Source organism: Oncorhynchus mykiss, chromosome 8 (genome assembly GCF_057628025.1).
Source record: "Oncorhynchus mykiss isolate SJ-2025 chromosome 8, ASM5762802v1, whole genome shotgun sequence".
Taxonomy (NCBI): domain Eukaryota; kingdom Metazoa; phylum Chordata; class Actinopteri; order Salmoniformes; family Salmonidae; genus Oncorhynchus; species Oncorhynchus mykiss.
Genome location: NC_143029.1, coordinates 62,887,617 through 62,909,213, shown reverse-complemented (window position 1 = coordinate 62,909,213; position 21,597 = coordinate 62,887,617). Strand labels below are relative to the sequence as shown.

At 42.4% G+C, this 21,597-nt stretch overlaps 3 protein-coding genes across 6 annotated transcripts; 1 reads left to right on the top strand and 2 right to left on the bottom strand.

Annotated features, from left to right (window-relative positions):
* Position 1: 1 nt before the first annotated feature.
* On the top strand, positions 2-12,807 carry LOC110530276 (E3 ubiquitin-protein ligase TRIM63). 4 transcript variants are annotated; one of them, XM_021613198.3, is made up of 9 exons: positions 2-532; positions 922-1,097; positions 7,261-7,441; positions 7,773-7,868; positions 8,064-8,297; positions 8,594-8,616; positions 8,702-8,826; positions 9,063-9,448; positions 11,255-12,807. In XM_021613198.3, exons 1-9 carry the CDS (start codon positions 365-367, stop codon positions 11,348-11,350), a joined length of 1,485 nt encoding a protein of 494 aa, XP_021468873.1. In that variant the 5' UTR covers positions 2-364; the 3' UTR covers positions 11,351-12,807. The 4 variants fall into 4 exon arrangements, with proteins under 4 accessions (XP_021468873.1, XP_090038353.1, XP_090038352.1 ...); XM_090182227.1 differs by having other exon boundaries at positions 161-532; positions 8,042-8,297; XM_090182226.1 differs by lacking the exon at positions 922-1,097 and having other exon boundaries at positions 162-532.
* Positions 1,434-6,369, bottom strand: LOC149982052 (uncharacterized). Its single transcript, XM_090182229.1, has one exon. It carries the CDS (start codon positions 4,240-4,242, stop codon positions 3,040-3,042), a length of 1,203 nt encoding a protein of 400 aa, XP_090038355.1. The 5' UTR covers positions 4,243-6,369; the 3' UTR covers positions 1,434-3,039.
* Positions 11,665-12,613, bottom strand: LOC110530277 (corticoliberin-1-like). The gene has a single exon (XM_021613200.3). It carries the CDS (start codon positions 12,611-12,613, stop codon positions 12,098-12,100), a length of 516 nt encoding a protein of 171 aa, XP_021468875.1. The 3' UTR covers positions 11,665-12,097.
* Positions 12,808-21,597: the final 8,790 nt, after the last annotated feature.

The following is a 21,597-nucleotide window of genomic DNA, read 5'->3' as shown; positions in this document are numbered from 1 at the left end:
TACTCTGTTTAGTGGAGGTATGGGCCTACCCCTTCCTGTTTCAGAGGTGGTAACAGCTGGACTCCCTAACCCTTCTCATGACATTTTCATATATGGGCAAGTAAGCATGACAACCCTTGACGTGGGGGGTTTCTAAAAACAGCCTGTGACATTGGATTGCCAGCTAGGGAGCAACGCAATCCGTTAGAAGAAACTTTGAGGACAGCAACGAGCGCCTGAGCAGGCCCAGTGACTCTGCATTGTTCAAAAGGAGTAGACATCTTTGATATTTGCCAAGTTAGTTCTTTAGGGATTGGGGGACCATTGGGGGACCATTTGTTGGTATCCCTAAAGATCAGTAGTGTTTTTGTTTTTCAACTGTGCAATGAGTATCTCTCTGGGGTATTCACATTCCACAAAACAAGACAGCACCATGGACAGCTTGGAGAAACAGCTCATTTGCCCTATCTGTTTGGAGATGTTTACCAAACCGGTGGTCATTCTCCCTTGTCAACACAACCTTTGTCGAAAATGTGCCCAAGATATTTTCCAGGTAGGTTGGTTATTATACAGCTGAACTTTTCACTTTTAACCTTTACTGCTGTCTCTTGATAGGCTATGTAAAGTTACAGGTTTATCTCTGTCAAAAACCATTCATGTACAGTAAATGTACAGCATTCTGAAATTATAGTGAAGGTATTGCTCATCCTTCAATTGTCACTGTTTAATTACCACTTATTTGGTCATGTTAAAAATAAACAAAAAGTGTTTTGTCATCATGTATACCTCTTGAAACCATGCCATTTCCAGATTCATCTAGCACACAAGTTCAGTAACCAATGCAAATACTACTCACCTATATCAGACAACAGTAGGCCTATATTCAAAAAAATCCATGACCGGCTTTATCTAACGCCATTACTGCTGTCCTGATCTGTGTAGGCCTCAAACCCTTATCTATCGACCAGAGGAACCACTGTGACTTCAGGGGGGCGTTTCCGCTGCCCATCCTGCAGACATGAGGTGGTCCTGGACAGGCATGGTGTCTATGGCCTCCAGAGGAACCTGCTGGTGGAGAATATCATTGATATGTACAAACAGGAACAGGAGTCCTCAAGGTGAGGAAAAAAAGGCCTAATAAGAGAAGACAATGGGCCTAAAACAATGGGTCTAAAACAATGAGCCTAAGACAGGCAGAATATCATTGATATATACAGGAGTCCTCAAGGGTAGACACTACAGGCCTATTTAAAATGATTGCGGCAGACAATCTAGTCAAAGGCACTCAGTAGTAGTCCCATGTATGTCTGGCCCATTAGACATACAGAAACCCCCCACACCAACAAATCTGGACTTCAAGAAGACTACATATTATCCAAAACAACATATAATGAATCTGAGTACTACTGATGGGAAATGGAAAATGAAAGAAGAATATACAGAATGTACAAAACATTAAGAACACCTGCTCTTTCCATAACATATCTGAATCCAGGTGAAAACTGTGATCCCTTATTGATGTCACTTGTTAAAATTCATTTCAATAAGTGTAGACGAAGGGGAGGAGACAGGTTAAAGAAGAGTTTAAGCCTTGAGACAATTGAAACATGGATTGTGTATTTGTGCTATTCAGAGGGTGAAAGGGCAAGACAAATGTTCTAAGTGCCTGGTAGTAGGTGCCAAGCGTACCGGTTTGCGTCAAGAACTGCAACGCTGCTGGGGTTTTCACGCTCAACAGTTTCCCCTGTGTATCAAGAATGGTCAATTTCAGTTTAATCCACCCGAAAAAAACGGAACAAATAATACAACAAATATTGTGGTTAAACTCAAATAGACTATTTTTTTTAAAGCATTCATTTTTTATTCACTTTTTTTTTTTAAGGAACAATCTTTGTAAATGACATCATGAATAGGACTGGTGGAGTTAAGTCACACATGCAGCTAACATATGGAAATGTCTGCTCTACCCAAAATTACAAGTAACTAATTGCAGCATTAGGGCAAAAATGGAAGAGGAAAGTGGAAGGAGGAAAAAGTAGGGAACTGTCGGCCCTGCATTAAAGACCATAAAATCGTGATGAATAAATAAGCCGACCAGTTTCATTGAAGGACCAAAAAAAATGACAACTGTGCCATATACAGTTGAAGTCGGAAGTTTACATACAACTTAGCCAACTACATTTAAACTCAGTTTTTCACAATTCCTGACATTTAATTCTAGTACAAAATCCCTGTTTTAGGTCAGTTAGGATCACCACTTCATTTTAAGAATGTGAAATGTCAGAATAATAGCAGAGAGAATGATTTATTTCAGCTTATGTTTCTTTCATCACATTCCCAGTGGGTCAGAAGTTTACATAGACTCAATCAGTATTTGGTAGCATTGCCTTTAAATTGTTTAACTTGGGTCAAACGTTTCGGGTAGCCTTTCACAAGCTTCCCACAATAAGTTGGGTGAATTTTGGCCAATTCCTCCTGACAGAGCTGGTGTAATGTTACGGTTTTCTTCTGTCGAAGGAGAGGAGGACCAAAATGCAGCGTGGTAATTTTAAACATCTTTAATAAAGATGAAAATACGAACAATATACAAAAACAATAAACGTGAAAAACCGAAACAGCCCTATCTGGTGCAAACAAACAGAGACAGGAACAATCACCCACGAAATACCTAAAGAATATGGCTGCCTAAATATGGTTCCCAATCAGAGACAACGATAAACACCTTCCTCTGATTGAGAACCACTCTAGGCAACCATAGACTTTTCTAGACAACTCCACTAACCACAATCCCATAACCTACAAAAAAAACCTAGACAAAACCAACACATAATTCACCCATGTCACACCCTGGCCTGACCAAAATAATAAAGACAACACAAAATACTAAGGCCAGGGCATGACAGTACCCCCCCCCCCCCCCCCCCCCCAAAGGTGCGGACTCCCGGCCGCACACCTAAACCCATAGGGGAGGGTCTGGGTGGGCGTCTGTCCACGTTGGCGGCTCTGGCGCGGGACGTGGACCCCACTCCAACACAGTCCTAGTCTGCTTACTTCACGTCCTTAGATTGGCGACCCTCGCCGCCGACCTTGGCCTACTAACCTTAACCAAGGGCCCCACTGGACTGAGGGGCAGCTCCAGACTAAGGGACAGCTCGGGACTGAGGGGTAGCTCGGGACTGAGGGGTAGCTCGGGACTGAGGGGAAGCTCGGGACTGAGGGGAAGCTCGGGACTGAGGGGAAGCTCGGGACTGAGGGGAAGCTCGGGACTGAGGGGAAGCTCGGGACTGAGGGGAAGCTCGGGACTGAGAGGAAGCTCGGGACTGAGAGGAAGCTCGGGACTGAGAGGAAGCTCAGGACTGAGAGGAAGTTCAGGCAGGTTGATGGCTCTGGCGGATCCTGGCTGAATGGCAGATCCTGGCTGACAGGCGGCTCTGGAGGATCCTGGCAGACTGGCGGCTCTGGAGGATCCTGGCAGACTGGCGGCTCTGGAGGATCCTGGCAGACTGGCGGCTCTGGCGGATCCTGGCAGACTGGCGGCTCTGGCGGATCCTGGCAGACTGGCGGCTCTGGCGGATCCTGGCAGACTGGCGGCTCTGGCGACTCCTTGCAGACTGGCAGCGCTGGACAGGCGGGAGACTCTGGCAGCGCTGGACAGGCGGGAGACTCTGGCAGCGCTGGACAGGCGGGAGACTCTGGCAGCGCTGGACAGGCGGGAGACTCTGGCAGCGCTGGACAGGCGGGAGACTCTGGCAGCGCTGGACAGGCGGGAGACTCTGGCAGCGCTGGACAGGCGGGAGACTCTGGCAGCGCTGGACAGGCGGGAGACTCTGGCAGCGCTGGACAGGCGGGAGACTCTGGCAGCGCTGGACAGGCGGGAGACTCTGGCAGCGCTGGACAGGCGGGAGACTCTGGCAGCGCTGGACAGGCGAGGCGCACTGTAGGCCTGATGCGTGGTACTGGCACTGGTGGTACTGGGCCGAAGACACGCACAGGAAGCCTGGTGCGGGGAGCTGCCACCGGAGGGCTGGTGCGTGGAGGTGGTACTGGGTAGACCGGACCGTGCAGGCGCACTGGAGCTCCTGAGCACCGAGCCTGCCCAACCTTACCTGGTTGAATGCTCCCGGTCGCCCTGCCAGTGCGGCGAGATGGAATAGCCCGCACTGGGCTATGCAGGCGAACCGGGGACACCGTGCGCAAGGCTGGTGCCATGTAAGCCGGCCCAAGGAGACGCACTGGAGACCAGATACGTAGAGCCGGCTTCATGACACTTGGCTCGATGCCCACTCTAGCCCGGCCGATACGAGGAGCTGGTATGTACAGCACCGGGCTATGCACTCTCACTGGAGACACCGTACGCACCCCAGCGGTGCCTGCCCGGTCTCTCCAGCCCCCCGGTAAGCACAGGAAGTTGGCACAGGTCTCCTACCTGGCTTCGCCATACTCCCTGTGTGCCCCCCCAATACATTTTTGGGGCTGTCTCTCGGGCTTCCATCCGCGTCGCCATGCTGCCTCCTCATACCAGCGCCTCTCCGCCTTCGCCGCCTCCAGCTCTTCTTTGGGGCGGCGATATTCTCCTGGCTGTGCCCAGGGTCCTTTACCGTCCAAGATTTCCTCCCATGTCCAGAAATCTGGATTTCGCTGCTCCTGCTGCCGCTGCCTGTCACCACGCCGCTTGGTCCTGTTGTGGTGGGTGATTCTGTTACGGTTTTCTTCTGTCGAAGGAGAGGAGGACCAAAATGCAGCGTGGTTATTTGTAAACATCTTTAATAAAGATGAAAATACGAACAATGTGCAAAAACAATAAACGTGAAAAACCGAAACAGCCCTCTCTGGTGCAAACAAACACAGAGACAGGAACAATCACCCAAGAAATACCTAAAGAATATGGCTGCCTAAATAGGGTTCCCAATCAGAGACAATGATAAACACCTTCCTCTGATTGAGAACCACTCTAGGCAACCATAGACTTTTCTAGACAACTCCACTAACCACAATCCCATAACCTACAAAAAAAACCTAGACAAAACCAACACATAATTCACCCATGTCACACCCTGGCCTGACCAAAATAATAAAGACAACACAAAATACTAAGGCCAGGGCGTGACATGTAACTGAGTCAGGTTTGTAGGCCTCCTTGCTCGCACACGCTTTTTCAGTTCTGCCCACAAATTTTCTATAGGATTGAGGTCAGGGCTTTGGGATGGCCACTCCAATACCTTGACTTGATGACGTCTCTGGAAAGACATCATTAGACACTCTAATCAAATCAAATCAAATGTATTTATATAGCCAATCGTACATCAGCTGATATCTCAAAGTGCTGTACAGAAACCCAGCCTAAAACCCCAAACAGCAAGCAATGCAGGTGTTGAAGCATGTTGGCTAGGAAAAACTCCATAGAAAGGCCAAAACCTAGGAAGAAACCTAGAGAGGAACCAGGCTTTGAGGGGTGGCCAGTCCTCTTCTGGCTGTGCCGGGTGGAGATTATAACAGAACATGGCCAAGATGTTCAAATGTTCATAAAGGACCAGTATGGTCAAATAATAGGTCTGGGACAGGTAGCACGTCCGGTGAACAGGTCAGGATTCTATAGCCGCAGGCAGAACAGTTGAAACTGGAGTAGCAGCACGGCCAGGTGGACTGGAGACAGCAAGGAGTCATCATGCCAGGTAGTCCTGAGGCATGGTCCTAGGGTTCAGGTCCTCCGAGAGAGAGAAAGAAAGAGAGAAAGAGAGAATTAGAGAGAGCATACTTAAATTCACACAGGACACCGGATAAGACAGGAGAAATACTCCAGATATAACAAACTGACCCTAGCCCCCCGACACATAAACTACTGCAGCATAAATACTAATGTACATGTCCTCTTGCTCAGTTGTGCACCGGGACCTCCCACTCCTCTTTCTATTCTGGTTAGAGCCAGTTTACGCTGTTCTGTGAAGGGAGTAGTACACAGCATTGTACGAGATCTTCAGTTTCTTGGCAATTTCTCGCATGGAATAGCCTTAATTTCTCAGAACAAGAATAGACTGATGAGTTTCAGAAGAAAGAGTCTTTGTTTCTGTCCATTTTGAGCCTGTAATCGAACCCACAAATGTTGATGCTCCAGATACTCAACTAGTCTAAAGAAGGCCAGTATTATTGCTTCTTTAAATCAGGGCAGTTTTCAGCTGTGCTAACATAATTGCAAAAAGGTTTTCTAATGATCAACTAGCCTTTTAAATTGATAAACTTGGATTAGCTAACATAATGTGCCATTGTAACACAGAAGTGATGGTTGCTGATAATGGGCCTCTGTAACCCGTTTCCAGCTACAATAGTCATTTACAACATTAACAATGTCTACACTGTATTTCTGATCAATGTGATGTTATTTTAATGGACAAAAAAAAATGTTTTTCTTTCAAAAACAAGGACATTTCTAAGTGACCCCAAACTTTTGAACGGCGGTGTATGTTTTCAAAATACAACTTCTGTCACTAAATATACACTGTAGACTCCCTACAGAATATGTATCTACAGTATCTACATGTAATTTACTTACTGTAACTACATTAATGGTAGTCTCTGGAAAGACGTCATCAGCTCTTGCTATTTTTGCGTAATCAACGTCATGTTATTGAGTATATTGCAGCGACAAGATGAATACAATTTTCACATGGACACGTTGTTTGAATCGGTGTGAAAAGCACTGCTCTGGGTACCAACAGTGTGGTAATCAATTAACCATGGTTTACATAACACAATTGGACTATTAAAAACAGTTATTCCAAATGTTAACATACTCTTGGTTGCCAAATAAACATAAATTACAAAGTAATTGCTATTCTGACTTGCCAACATTCCACGAGGAGAAAGTCTGTCTGTACTACATTGTTTTATTTACTTTGAAGTGACATTATTATGGCTTAAAGAGAGACACTTAGTCTTTGAGTCTCCAAGACATCGTTTTTGTGACTTTCCAGTGTGACGGACGTTACTGTGCTTGTTTAACAGTAGAGCTTCCTCGCTCACAAACCCAGGTTAACTCTGTTAAACCAGGGACGTTGAGTTTTTAAAAAGGTCACAGGGAAGTCTTTACCAAATGTATAGTGTTACACTCTTAGAAAAAAGGCTTCCAAAAGGGTTCGCGGCTGTCCCCATAGGAGAAACCTTTTTGGTTCCGGGTAGAATCCTTTTTGGTTCCAGGTGAAACTCTTTTTTTTCTAAGAGTGTATTAATCTGGATCCCCTAAGTATGACTGTAACCTGTACTGTAGCCCTCTGGTTCAATCTGCAGCAGCAAGCCTGAGCCTGAGCCTGCCAGGTGTGACCAGCCCATGTGTGAGGAGCATGAGGATGAGAAGATAAACATCTACTGTGTGACGTGTGGTGTGCCCACCTGCTCTCTCTGCAAGGTGTTCGGAGCCCACAAAGACTGTGATGTGGCCCCAATCAACACTGTGTTCAATAAGCAAAAGGTTAACTTATTTATTTTACATATACTGTCTATCTCTTCTTAATAACGATGCTTTACAGGTATAAACTCAGCATTTTTTCTTTCTATCTAGAATCTAGGTAGAACCCTTTTGAGTTCCATGTAAAAACCCATTACACAGAGGGTTCTACATGGAACCTAAAATAGTTCTACCTGGAACCAAAAAGGGTTCTTCAAATGGTTCTGCTATGAGGACATCTGAAGAGTCCTTTTAGGTTCTAGATAGAAAAAAAATGAACAGAGTATCAGAGTTGGTACATACAACGTCCCTCTTTGTAAAATAATGATGAACCTCCTCTGTGTGTGTGTTTCAGACTGAGTTGACTGACTGTATAGCCATGCTAGTGGGGAACAACGACAGGATTCAAGGCATCATGAGTCAACTGGATGAGACCTGTAAGACCGTTGAGGTGAAGCCTTCAATCTTTTCTCCTTTCTTATGTTTCATCTATAACAGCATTTCCACATTGTATAAAACTGCAATAATATTGATGGTAAAAAAGGTATTCTTAATTTTTACTCACCCTAATTTTGACTTCTGACAATATCTATGACCCAGTTCTCTGTCGCCTCGACCTTACAGTGCAATCATGGCTGTCTTCCAGGAGAATGGCAGGAGGCAGAAATCCAATGTGTGTGAAAGTTTTGATCACCTTTATGCCATCCTGGAGGAGCGGAAAGGGGACATGACCCTGAAGATCAACGCAGAGCAACAAGAGAAACTGGACTATATAAATGGCCTCATGAGGAAGTATAGAGAGCACCTGGAGAACATGGCAAAGATCGTGGAGACAGGGATACAGACAATGGAGGAGTCAGAGATGGCTACTTTCCTGCAGGTGATGACACACTTTTTTTTTGTCCAGAAGGGACAAGAATGGCCTTTATCTACAAAGATTACAAATTACTACCACATAAAATAGGCGTCTGAAATTCTGCAGAAGTGACATATCAATATTATATAAAGTGATGTACCATGTCTAAATCAAAAAGTGTTAACACGCTATTACAAACATCTTGTCTTCTGAGATGTCTTCAGAGATTTCTTCCCAGAAGACATGTTGTGCAATGTATTCTAATGTTTCACATCAGAGCTTTCTGAGAAATAATTCCTTTCTCACCTTTGCTCCCACAGACTGCAAAGCCTCTTCTACAAAAGTGAGTACACATACCCGTTTGCCAGTTTTAGTCTGTAGGACTGATCTGTAGAACCTTGTACCTTTGATCTCCCTTTGTCCACCAGGCTCATTGCAGGCACTAACATCTCCAACCTGGACAAAGTGGAGCGTGGCTATGACAACATGGATCACTACGCAGCCAACTTTGAGCGGGAGAGGAGGGCACTGCACACAATAGACTTTGTGAAAGGTATGGAGTATAATGAGTATTATGAGTACACCACCAGTACACTCTCTTCATCTCCCTTGGCATTTCAATGCTCTTTCACAATGTGACCAAAATCACTTCTTCCAGTGCCGTAGAGACTGTGTTAACTGATGATATACAGTAAATAACAAGAACAAGATCAAATAAAAACTCAGTAGAAGCACTTTCCCATTATACAATATAAACCAATCTTATTTTGAAATCAAATTATTGTTCAGATGATGAAGATGATGATGAGTTTGAGTTTGAAGATGGAGAAGAGGAAGTAGAAGTGAGTGGAGTGACAGGGGTGACCCGTACAGATGTCTCTCCTGCTGCTGCAGTGGCTGTTGGGGCCAACCCTCCAAAGCCCCAGCTGACATCACCCCCACCCCTGCCTCAGAGACCTACTGAAACCCTAGGCGACACCGCTACATTGGCCACTCCACAGGCCCCCGTCCATGCAACAACCCCGGTACAATTCCCATCCTTAAACCCAACCCCAACTGCCAGCGCACAGGCCCGCGCCACAACCCCAGTCTACTTCCCAACTTCAACCACAACACCAGTTCAGTTCCCAAGCACAGCCCCGGTCAACTTCCCATCAGCAGAGCCACCGACACAGGTGAGAGAAACATTTGTGACACACTACAGCCTAGCCGGGAGATTGACTGTAAATGTCTCAACATAATAAATTATATAATAATAACAATACATGAGCCGTGGCTAACTCCATTCTAGCAGCCATCTTGTAAGGGCCTTTAAAGAGAGTGTGTATTTCTCAAGGAAACCCCTAGCGCAGTGACAGTCGAGGTCACACTTGAGTTCACTAACCGTATGGATATTGGGCAGCAGGTAGTCTAGTGGTTAAGAGCGTTGGGTCAGTAACCGAAAGGTCACTGGTTTGAATCCACGAGCCAAGTAGGTAAACAAATCTGCCGATGTGCCCTTGAGCAAAGCACTTAACCCGAATTGCTCCTTGTAAGTCGATCTGGATAAGAGTGTCTGCTAAAGAAAATCTAAAATTAATATTGCTTGACTTTAATCTCCTGCCCTCTGTATGAGGAAAAAATGGTTGTTGAAACCAGTCAATAACCAGTCTGTATCAGAATATTCCAGTCATTGTTTAAAGCAGCTGTGCTCTGCTCAGCTCTGAGTTAGCCTGCATGGAACCTGGCCTGTGTTACAGAAGGGGCTTTCACCTCAGCAGGAGGCTTTAATGATGAGACACCTGCCTGCTCTCTGGTTGCTGGGGCACTGCGTGTGAGGGGTGATGCAGGGAGGGGGAGGCTGCTGTTTTCATTGGGATAATTATCAGCCACTCTGTTACATGTCATCACCATTGAGTTCATTTACATGTGGAGTGCTAATTTGAATGAGCATATAGTTCACACCAACATAATCAGGTGGATTCAAATTAGAAGTGAAAAGCCACCTGGAACAGTTTGCATTCATTCCAGAGGGAAAAAAATAGGCTTGGGTGGCCTACTGATTCATAGAGGCAATTATCATAAAGGGTCTTTGTGTGTGTGTGTGTGTGTGTGTGTGTGTGTGTGTGTGTGTGTGTGTGTGTGTGTGTGTGTGTGTGTGTGTGTGTGTGTGTGTGTGTGTGTGTGCGTAACCTAAAATCATCACCTCATGTTGCATACAAGAACTCTAATAATCCTGAAGAAATAAAGCTGGGTTGTTTTGTTTCTTCACAGGAATTATTTGTCTTTGTCACAGTTGCGGCTTTGTTTATTGAACTGCATCAGCTTTGGAGACTGATAAAGTCTACAATTATTGAGCTTTTGGGTCGGATGTGTTTATTTCTTCCTTTGGGCACTGACTAATACTTAAGCAGTCAATCTATAACACTTAAAAGGTTACCTTTAAATTGAAAACATGAGATGCTTTAATTCAGTGCAATGTTATTTTATCAGGTCAAATTGCTGTCTGCTATTGTGTACTCTGAGGTTATTGTATCGGTATGATTATGGTAATTCAGGACATCATGTTGATTGATACAGGAAATCATGTGGGCGTGGTTGTGGGTGGCTATGTGTGTGGTGAGATAAATATATATTTTAGAGTCAATTTGTCTTTCGTATCTCATAGTAGCTCTTTAGACTACAAAATATTTGATTTCCTTCATGAAAATTGTGTTAATTAGTGCTTTGGATTATGAAAACAACTATATTTTCCACTCAGAATGTCAGAATTGTTCCTTTGTTTTAGTTCATTTGCATGGACATGTCGACATTTTATAGATATCAGAAATAGTTCTATGTATTCTGTCCAAATAAGACTTTACTTGTTCAATATACATTGCGAGTAATTTGATCCCATTTAGAATCGCCATTCTGAACAATTTACTATTTATTATTTGAGTAGCTTCGCAATAGTTCAGTGACACAAGGGACATCTAATGGTTTTGCTCTAATTTTCACAGATGTCCTCTGAATCGGGATCAACTCAGCAAAACACAGATGACAAAGATGGACCCAAACACGTCTTCTCCTTTTCTTGGCTGAACAACCAGAAATAGATTATCATTTTACCTCAAGACCGTACTGAAATTGTTGTAATACTCCATTGTCTTGATTGAGTCAGCATCCTGCTGCAGGAACGGTTTAAATAAGTACTCTGTTACCGTTGAATAACTGTAATTTATCTGTAAATGCTCTCTAGCACTTGCAGTATATTCGTCATACTGTGAAAACAAACGTCATTGGGCTGATTTCTGACTTGAGAAAACTGTGCTTAATTTGGCACACCTTTGCGCAATAGATTTACGCGCCAGTCAGAAGAACAACCAGAATGTATTTATACACTCAATTTAGGCTACACAGCAAGCAATACATGTAACTTTTCAACTTTTTTATTACAAATATAAATATTAGACGTTCTCTTGCACAACAAATGTGATTGGTTGCTCATATTGTATTTTATTATCAAACTTTAACCAGTTGTACAATGAGAGGGAATATCAGAAAGAGAGGATGAATGTGTGACTAACAGTATATACAAAACATGTTATGCTTGAATATAAATTAAGACAAAGGATATTTGTTCAGTGTCAGCATGTCAACGGGCTATGTTTGCATCTCATCAAACAATGTAATAACTATACAGCGAATTACAACTCGATTTTACAGCTCTCGTTTAAATAAATACAAATGATAAATAAAATAACGAAAGTTAACCAATTAAAGAGTAATACAGAAATGGAATAGTACCGTACACTTTGTGCAAGATGTAAACAAATGATTTGGCAAATGTGTTTCTAACACTTTCATTTCCCGAATATGTCCATCATTTTTCGGTTACTATTTGCCTGCTGTGCTAATTGCTCGGCTCGAGCCATTTCTAGAACTTCCCTCAGCAGGTGGAACGTCAGGTCCAAAGAGATCGGTGGCTCTTCGCCCGGACCGGACCTCTTTCCTCTTTCCATGGAATCACCCATCTGGTTAGCGTAGCTGTTTAGAAACCGATTTATGTCACCGACTTTACCTTGCAGAAGGCGTTGCGTGAGCTGAAGTTGTAATGCCCTGTTGACCGTTGTTGAGGGCGCAGCAGCTCCAGGAGATGTGTTCGGCGAGGAGGACTGGAGCGAATTTTGATTGGAGTTGTCTAGCCGAATTAAGTACTCCTCTCCTAGTCGCAGAAGAATAGGCAGTTGCTGTTGCAGCTCTGCCTGTAGATTGTGGGATGGATGGACCGCCCAGGGGGTTTCAATAGCTCTACATTCATAGCGAGGTTGGAAGGCACCAAGTAGAGCCACGGCGAAAACGAAGACATTCACCTTCATCTCAGGAGATTGGGAGGAATCTGAGAATGAAATGTAGGCTAATTTGTATCATAATTAAAGTGAAGATGCATGTTAAGTAGCCTAGGCTGGGAATGTCCCTTTGACAAAAAGTTGTATTTTCATATGCCGCAAAGACTGATTTTGTATTTTACATGTATTTTATTTGCATTGAAAACAATAAAAGCGGTTGCTTATGTTGTAATTACTTATTTAACTATAATATGTTATTTAATTACTTTTCAATTCCATTTTATGTTAACTATGTACACCTCATCGAATAATATTATTCAATACTGTATAAAAGTATTAAGTACTGCATTTTATGGTAAATATGCTACATTTCTATCAGTAATTAAATGATCTGCACACAACACCACAACTATTTCCTTAAATTAAACAAAAAATTCAAGTGGTTGTCAAATACCTGAGTTTAACTGTGACAGAAGATGTTTCTGTGAAGTTGCTATGAAAAGGATATCTCTTCTACAATAATTGTGCCTTCCAATGAACCTGCAACAGTGCGTTTTCAAAACAGCATCGAAACAAGACTTATATATAATAGACCTGAGACCATCATCGCGCTCTGACATGAATCATGATGGTCTGCGCAAGCGCTAATGTAAAGAAGTCAAGGCAAGACCTGAATATGAATGGGGAGCATCCCTCAGTCCACAATGGTCCCAGAATGGGGTTAATATCAGATGAGTCATAAAGTAATTGGGATGTGTGGTTTTCTAGAGTGCCATTGTTCAACTAACTATTGATGTGGCCTTGCTCCTGAATCAATGAAAAAATGATATGGACAGTGGTACAGGGATAATAGTAAAATGCAATCATCATCTTCACCACCACCATTATCACCACCACCAGCATCATTGTGATACAGATTTTTACCCATTATAAAGCAAGGAATTAGTTTTGAATGACTCAATACGGTTTGTTCCAAAGTGGATGCAAAGTATTACATACTGAACAAATGAAACATGTTTCACGAGCAGACATAAAATATCCCAAAAATGTTCCATGTGCTCAAAAAGAATATGTCTCTTTAATTATGTGCACAAATTTGTTTACATCCCTGCTAGTGAGCATTTCTCCTTTACCAAGATAATCCATCCACTTGACAAGTGTGGCATATCAAGAAGCTGATTAAACAGCACGATCCTTACACAGGTGCATCTTGTGCTGGGGACAATAAAAGGCCACTCTAAAATGTGCAGTTTTGTCACACAAAACAATGCTATAGATTTCTCAAGTTGAGGGAATGTGCAATTGGCATGCTGACTGCAGGAATGTCCTATGCCCTCCCAGGCCCACCCATGGCTGCGCCCCTGCCCAGTCATGTGAAATCCATTAGGGCACAATGAACTTACTTCAATTGACTGATTTCCTTATATGAACTGTAACTCAGTAAAATTGTTAAAATTGTTGCATGTTGCGTTAATATTTTTGTTCAGTATATTTTAAACAGGTGATTCGATTTGGCAGGGGTCAATGCAACGGCAAAGGTCCAGGTACACGTACCAGCCTGCCAAGCTGGCAAGCGAGGTGGGTGGCTTGCACTTATAGAATACAGAAAAGACCCTTGTGGCCTTTTCCAACTGCAATTATTTGGATTGACTCATTAACATTTCACACAGGACAACCTGATATATCAGAACAGATTACGAGGTAGAAGTTGCGTTTGAGGGAGAAAATAAAGCAATTTCCTAAGTATTTCACTGAACCATATTATCGCCTAATAAAGAGTAAGTTATAAATATAGTTGATTCATATATAATGAAATATATGACCTTATAGCCTAGGTCTCAATCTGTTCACATCTGTATGTTTACCTGACTGCACATACACAGAGAAGAGATGAGCAACATCCAAGGCATCATAAAGGTATGGACGGGCCGCTCCTGTAGCCAACTGCTCCTATAGCCAAATTCACCCTTGTTTTTTTTCTGCAAAAAAAATGCAAAGAAAACCACCTAAGAAAACCAGAACCGCAGATAACAGGGAGTTAGAAAGAAGCACTAGGCCTACTTCTTTGCTAGAAGAACAGCTACTGGTGTTAGGCTATATCAGCTGATCATTGCTAATTTAGGGTAAACAGCGAGTTAGCTAGGCTATGCTGTCAAAACAGGCTAACTACTATAGTATTTACTGACAAACAGTCAAACTGCAGCTGCGCACTTCCCTGTCCCTGACTGTGAGACAAAACATTCTAACAATTCAAAGTAACCTACTGGTGATAGTCATTTCCAACTCACTGCCTCAAGCCAAGTCTAAGACCAAAAGGCTCATTAACAGCTTCTACCCCCAAGCCATAAGACTGCTGAACAATTAATCAAATAGCTAACTACTATGGTATTTACTGACAAACAGTCAAACCGCAGTTGCCCCTTCCCCTGTCCCCAACTGTGAGACAAAACACTCAGGGACCCCTACCACTGCTGCTACTCGCTGTTTATTATCTATGCATAGTCACTTTACCCCTGTACCCCCGCACACTGACTCGGTATGAGTACCCCCTGTATACATGTATAGCCTCTTTATTGTTATTTTATTGTGTTACTTTTTATTATTTTTTACTTTAGTTTATTTGGTAAATATTTTCTTTACTCTTCTTGGACTGCACTGTTGGTTAAGGGCTTGTAAGTAAGCATTTCACAGTAAGGTCTAGGCTTGTTGTATTCGGCGCATGTGACAAAATAAAGTTTTGATGTGATGCTTGTCCAGTCGTCTGTGCACTGCTGCGCTTGTGGCGGAAGAAGGGAGGAGGAGGAGGGGACTTTTTTAAAGATTAATAAGTTCTTGAGAAATGATCTAGTTTGATAGGCAATTCAATACATTTAACATTACAAGAGAGAATTGAGACTAAAAATAAAAATAAAAGTAGCCTAATTAGTTCAAAAGGGCACTTTTTTAATAGGAGGGCAAAAGGGGAGGTGCTCCAGAACCCCTAGCGCTTTATCTGCGCACATGCCTGGTTATGGGTTTAGGTCAGTCTAAAACCCTGGCATTATGCCAATAATGCACAAAGTGTAGGTGTATGAAGTTGACATTTGAATGAACAGTCCACTGGACTGTAGAAGTGGGAGAGCATGGCAAACCCTTTTCATGCTTACATAAGAAACATTATTTGAGCTCAGGCTATGTAAGACACATTTTCACTAAGAATTATGTTAGAAAAAAATTAGGTCATACATCCCTTCAAGGGCCAAGTTTCACTAAGATCATAATTAGAGCTGTTAAATGTTTCTCTTCCTACAATAAATAGGTCCAGGGTGCGTCCCAAACGACACCTTATTATCTATACTTCTTTTGTTCGGGATCTGGATATCCATGTTCTATCAAATAAAATAAAATGAATCATATAAAATTTTATTTTGCGCTGAATACAACAGGTATTCCTTACCATGAAATGCTTACTTACAAGCCCTTAATTAACCAACAATGCAGTTTTAAAAAATGGAGTTAAGAAAATATTTACCATGACTATTGACTACAGACTATTGATTCAGCATTTACAGTCATATTAAAGATTAATTGGGAAAAATGACTAGAGATACAACCAGTTGTTCAAACAAAATGTTCCACTGGGTCCAGGAATGGAAATAGACAGGAATATCGTTAGTCAAGGCAAGTGTATTTGTCATAAGCACAGGATACACATGGTAACCAGTACAATGAAATGCTTACTTGCAGGTTCACCTCTCAACAACACAACTTAATTAACAAGAAAATAAATAAGCTCAATGGAATAAAAATAGAGTACATTTAGCAGAATATGAATACAAGGAAGTCACTCAAATAAATTCACAGTAGGATATTTACACATGTGCCAGGGAGGGAAGGATATGGAGGAGGATGTGTGAGTGAATGTGTGAGCGAGTGCATGTTTGCAAAGGTGCGAAGAGTCCGCGCAAGCCCACTGGGCACACACTGTTTTAATCAATGATATTACGTTGAACCAACGTGGAATAGTTGTTGAATGACATCTGTGCCAAGTGGGAGGAGATTGTTGGTGTGCAGGTGGTCGGTCCCGGCTGAGGTGTTCAGCAGTCCGATGGCTGTCTGATTAAGTCAGTAAATGACTATGAGTGTTTCTAATTCATCATCTCTGCTTTCTCCACTCAGCCAATTCATCAAAATGTGAATTTAATTCAATGCCTCTAAAAAGACAGAAGATGCATTAGGATGATTTACCAATATGTGATCTTGCAATAAAATGTGTATCTATTGTACATGTACAGTATTTGAAATAACTTAACGGAATGCAGGACACATTCTCTGGGATTTGTCTGTTACACTCCAACGGTTTTAGGGGGTCATGCCTTTGGTCCACAGTGAATATTCTAAGTGAGATCTTTGAACTTTCTCATAACTACAAATACAAAACAATGCCGTCAGCTTCATTCACATTTGGGCAAAATCTGAATCACAAGTAACATTGGTCTATTTTCAAAAGCTCATCAAGATACAAGATGGAGTTAAGTTGCTCTACCAAGCCATCTCCAGAGCAAGCTCATTATAAAGTTCTGTTCCCATTTTCCCAGAATTATCCAATGAATGAACCATGATGGGAGGAATTCTATAGGGACAGTATATTGAGGTTATAGTCTTTGAAATGCATTCCTGTCGGACAGGGTTAGGAGGAGGATGCACACAGGCATGCACGCACACATACCTCTGAGATGGCACTCCACCAATCAGGCCTTTGTGGTAGAATGGCCAGATGGAAGGCACATGACAGCCAACTTGGAGTTTGCCAAAAGGCACCTAAAGGACTCTCTGACCATGAGAAACAAGATTCTCTGGTCTGATGAAACCAAGATGAAACTCTTTGGCTTGAATGCCAAGCGTTGCTTCTGGAGGAAACCTGGCACCATCCCTACGGTGAACCATGGTGGTGGCAGCATCATGCAGTGGGGATGTTTTTCAGCGGCAGGGATTGGAAGACTAGTCAGGATCGAGGCAAAGATGAACTGAGCAAAGTACAGAGAGATCCTTGATGAAATCCTGCTCCAGAGGACAGGACAACGACCCTAAGCACACAGCGCAGCAGTCACTTCAGGACAAGTCTCTGAATGTCCTTGAGTGGCCCAGCCAGAGCCCGGATTTCAACCCGATCAAACATCTCTGGAGAGACCTGAAATTAGCTGTGCAGCAAGAATGGGAGAAACTCCCCAAATACAGGTGTGCCAAGCTTTTTGCATCATGCCCAAGAAGACTCGAGGATGTAAATGCTGCCGAAGTTGCTTCAACAAAGTACTGAGTAAATGCTAATGAAAAAAAATAAATAAATAATCCTGTTTTTGCTTTGTCATTATGGGGTATTGTGTATAGATTGATCAGGGGGAAAAACAGAATTAGGCTGTAACCTAACAAAATGTGGAAAAAGTCAAGGGGTCTGAATACATCCTGAAGGCACTGTATGTGTAGCTAGCCTAGTGATGATTACAAGATAGATAAGACATGTATTTGGGTATTTCTAATCCTCTCACAAGATTAACAAACAGCTTTTAAAACACCTGTTTGATATTGAGAGATTCAACAATATATGGGAATGTGTCCTTTTTTTGCTCTGTACTATAATGTGTGAATAAATATTGATTTTATGCAACGTTTACGGGCATGGGCAGAATATAAAAAATATTGCCGTCAATTCATCTTTTGTGTGTTCCTCATCAACTTTTCAGTTGTGCGATTTATCCACAGGCAGTACACATAATGTTTTATTGAAGACTTTATTTTTTGTCATCCGATGGCTTTAATTTCAATAATTGACATGCGATCGGAATCATAAGTGTTGTTAACGACGAAACATACATATACATCAACAGCTGCTGGTAGGAAAATAGATGAGCCCCTAAGTCCCTGAAGAGGTCATTAGTGGAGCTCATCTGTATGGTGAAATTCAAGACTACGTCCCAAATGGCACCTTATATTCCCTATTTAGTGCACTTCTTTTGACCCAGGGCCCATAGTCATTTGTGACATGTCCTATGTTTGTATAAATATAGCTATTTAGGGTAAACAAGGTATAGTGATTGCATGAATAGGCCTTTATTAATAGGCCTATGAATAATTTGTTATTTTATTTAATGATCAGATTTTAATGATGGTAAAAAAAAATCTATGCTATCTGCCTGTTTCCTCTCCTGTGTCTGATGCTGTGTGTGGTGTGCTGCCTTATCCCTGCCAATCTGACCTTTATCGGCCAATGAGTGACTGATGATGACAAAACGCCCAAGCTCGCTCTCATTGATTTTATATTTCTAATTGTGATGGACCTCACAAGCTTAAATAGCTCCACGATTGGGTGATCAAAGACATCACTTGAGATGCAATACAGGCATTTGTGCACTTGTAACTGAGGACAGACTTTGCCATACAGAATACACCATACACATGTATTAACAGAGTTCCCCTATGGAATACATACAGTATAATATACACTAAAGTATCCAGAACAACATATAGAATGAATCTGAAACTACTGATGGGAAATGTAATTAAAGGAGAATATACACAATGTACTAAACATTAAGAACACGAGCTCTTTCCATGACTTAGACTGACCAGGTGAATCCAAGTGAAAGCTATGGTCCCTTATTAATGTAACTTGTTAAATCCACTCCAATCAGAGTAGATCAGGGGTTCCCAAACTAGGGGTCACGGCCCCATGTGGGGGTCGCCTGATATGAAAACGGGGTCACGGGATAATTCCAAAATCCTGGTAAATTTTTTTTTATATATACAGTTGAAGTCGGAAGTTTACATACACCTTAGCCAAATACATATATACTCAGTTTTTCATAATTCCTGACATTTAATCCTAGTAAAAATTCCCTGTCTTAGGTCAGTTAGGATCACCACTTTATTTTAAGAATGTGAAATATCTGAATAATAGCAGAGAGAATTATTTATTTCAGCTTTTATTTCTTTCATCACATTCCCAGTTGGTCAGAAGTTAACTTACACTGAATTAGTATTTGGTAGCAGTGCCTTTAAATTGTTTAACTTGGGCCAATTTTTTTTTTATAAAACAGAAATATGACATTTACATAAGTATTCAGACCCTTACTCAGTACTTTGTTGAAGCACCTTCGGCAGTCATTGCACCCTCGAGTCATCTTCAGTATGACGCTATAAGGTTCGGCACACCTGTATTTGGGGAGTTTCTCTCATTCTTCTCTGCAGATCCTCTCAAGCTCTGTCAGGTTGGATGGGGAGCGTTGCTGCACAGCTATTTTCAGGTCTCTCCAGAGATGTTCGATCGGGTTCAAGTCCGGGCTCTGGCTGGGCCACTCAAGAACATTCAGAGACTTGTCCCGAAGCCACTCCTGCATTGTCTTGGCTGTTTGCTTAGGGTCGTTGTCATGTTGGAAGGTCAACATTTGCCCCATCCAGACTAGTCTCCCAGTCCCTGCCGCTGAAAAACATCCCCACAGCATGATGCTGCCACTACCATGCTTCACCGTAGGGATGGTGCCAGGTTTCCTCCAGATGTGACTCTTGGCATTCAGGCCAAAGAGTTCAATCTTAGTTTCATCAGATCAGATCATCTTGTTTCTTATGGTCTGAGAGTTCTTTAGGTGCCTTTTGGCAAACTCCGAGCATTTTGTCATGTGCCTTTTACTGAGGAGTGGCTTCTGTCTGGCCACTCTACCATAAAGGCCTGATTGGTGGTGCTGCAGAGATGGTTGTCCTTCTCGAAGGTTCTCTCATCTCCACAGAGGAACTCTGGAGCTCTGTCAGAGTGACCATCAGGTTCTTGTTCACCTCCCTGACCAAGGCCCTTCTCCCCCGATTGCTCAGTTTGGCTTGGTGACCAGCTCTAGGGAGAGTCTTGGTGGTTCCAAACTTTTTCCATTTAAGAATGATGGAGTTCTTGTGTTCTTGGGGACCTTCAATGCTGCAGACATTTTTTGGTACCTATCACCAGATCTGTGCCTCAACACAATCCTTCCTTGGATTGTTTCGATCTCATGGCACTTTCAACTGTGGGACCTTATATAATTTCTGATCAATTGAATTTCCCCAGGTGGACTCCAATCAAGGTTCGAATACTTATGCAAATAAGGTATTTCTGTTTTTAAAATGTATAAATTAGCAAAAACCTGTTTTCGCTTTTTCATTACGGGGTATTGTGTTTAGATTAATGAGGAAAAATAATAATTGTATCTATTTTAGAATAAGGCTGTAACGTAACTTAACAGGGAAGGGAAGGGGTCTGAATACTTTCCAAATGCACTGTGTGGAGATATGGGATCAGAGCATGACAATGGTTATCGAGTGGGAGGGTTGGAAAGATTTTTCAAATTGAGAGAGGAGCTGTTGTCATTCACAATGGAAGTAAAAAAAACAGACTTTGTTGACTTTCTGTTTAATAAAAAGAAAATGTGTCTCAATGCCTATGTAAACATACATATTTGGGAAACTGAATGAACTGAACGCAAGCATGCAGAGGAAATACAAAACTGTTATACAGATGAGTGACCGAATCAGTGAAATCCATTGGACTGTAATCCTGACTGAGTTGGCATGCCGGCAAGTGAAACAGAACAGCTGATCGAGCTGTAGACAACGTCACTATGGAGGACTTTTGGTTCCTGACTCAAAGGGAATACTGTACGTTCTCCCTCCGAGCATTAAAACTCCTGCTACACTGATACAGTGCTCTCGTCTGTATAATCCAGGTTGGATGTGACAGGAGAGATGAGGTGCACACTGTCAACCCCGCCCCCTGACTTTGAGAAGTTCTGATGCAAAATGCATCAAGTACAACCATCTCATTAGTAGTGGTTCGATAAGAGAAAATATGTCAAAGTAATTTGCAATTGACTGTCATAGGCCCACAGTAAAAATATATTACGGTGAGTTGAGAAAACAATCAGAAATACTGTTTGTATGTTTTGCAATTGACTGATATCCCCAATTAAAAATGTAAGCATTGGCTGTTAACTACATGTTTTTTTCACATGGTTGTG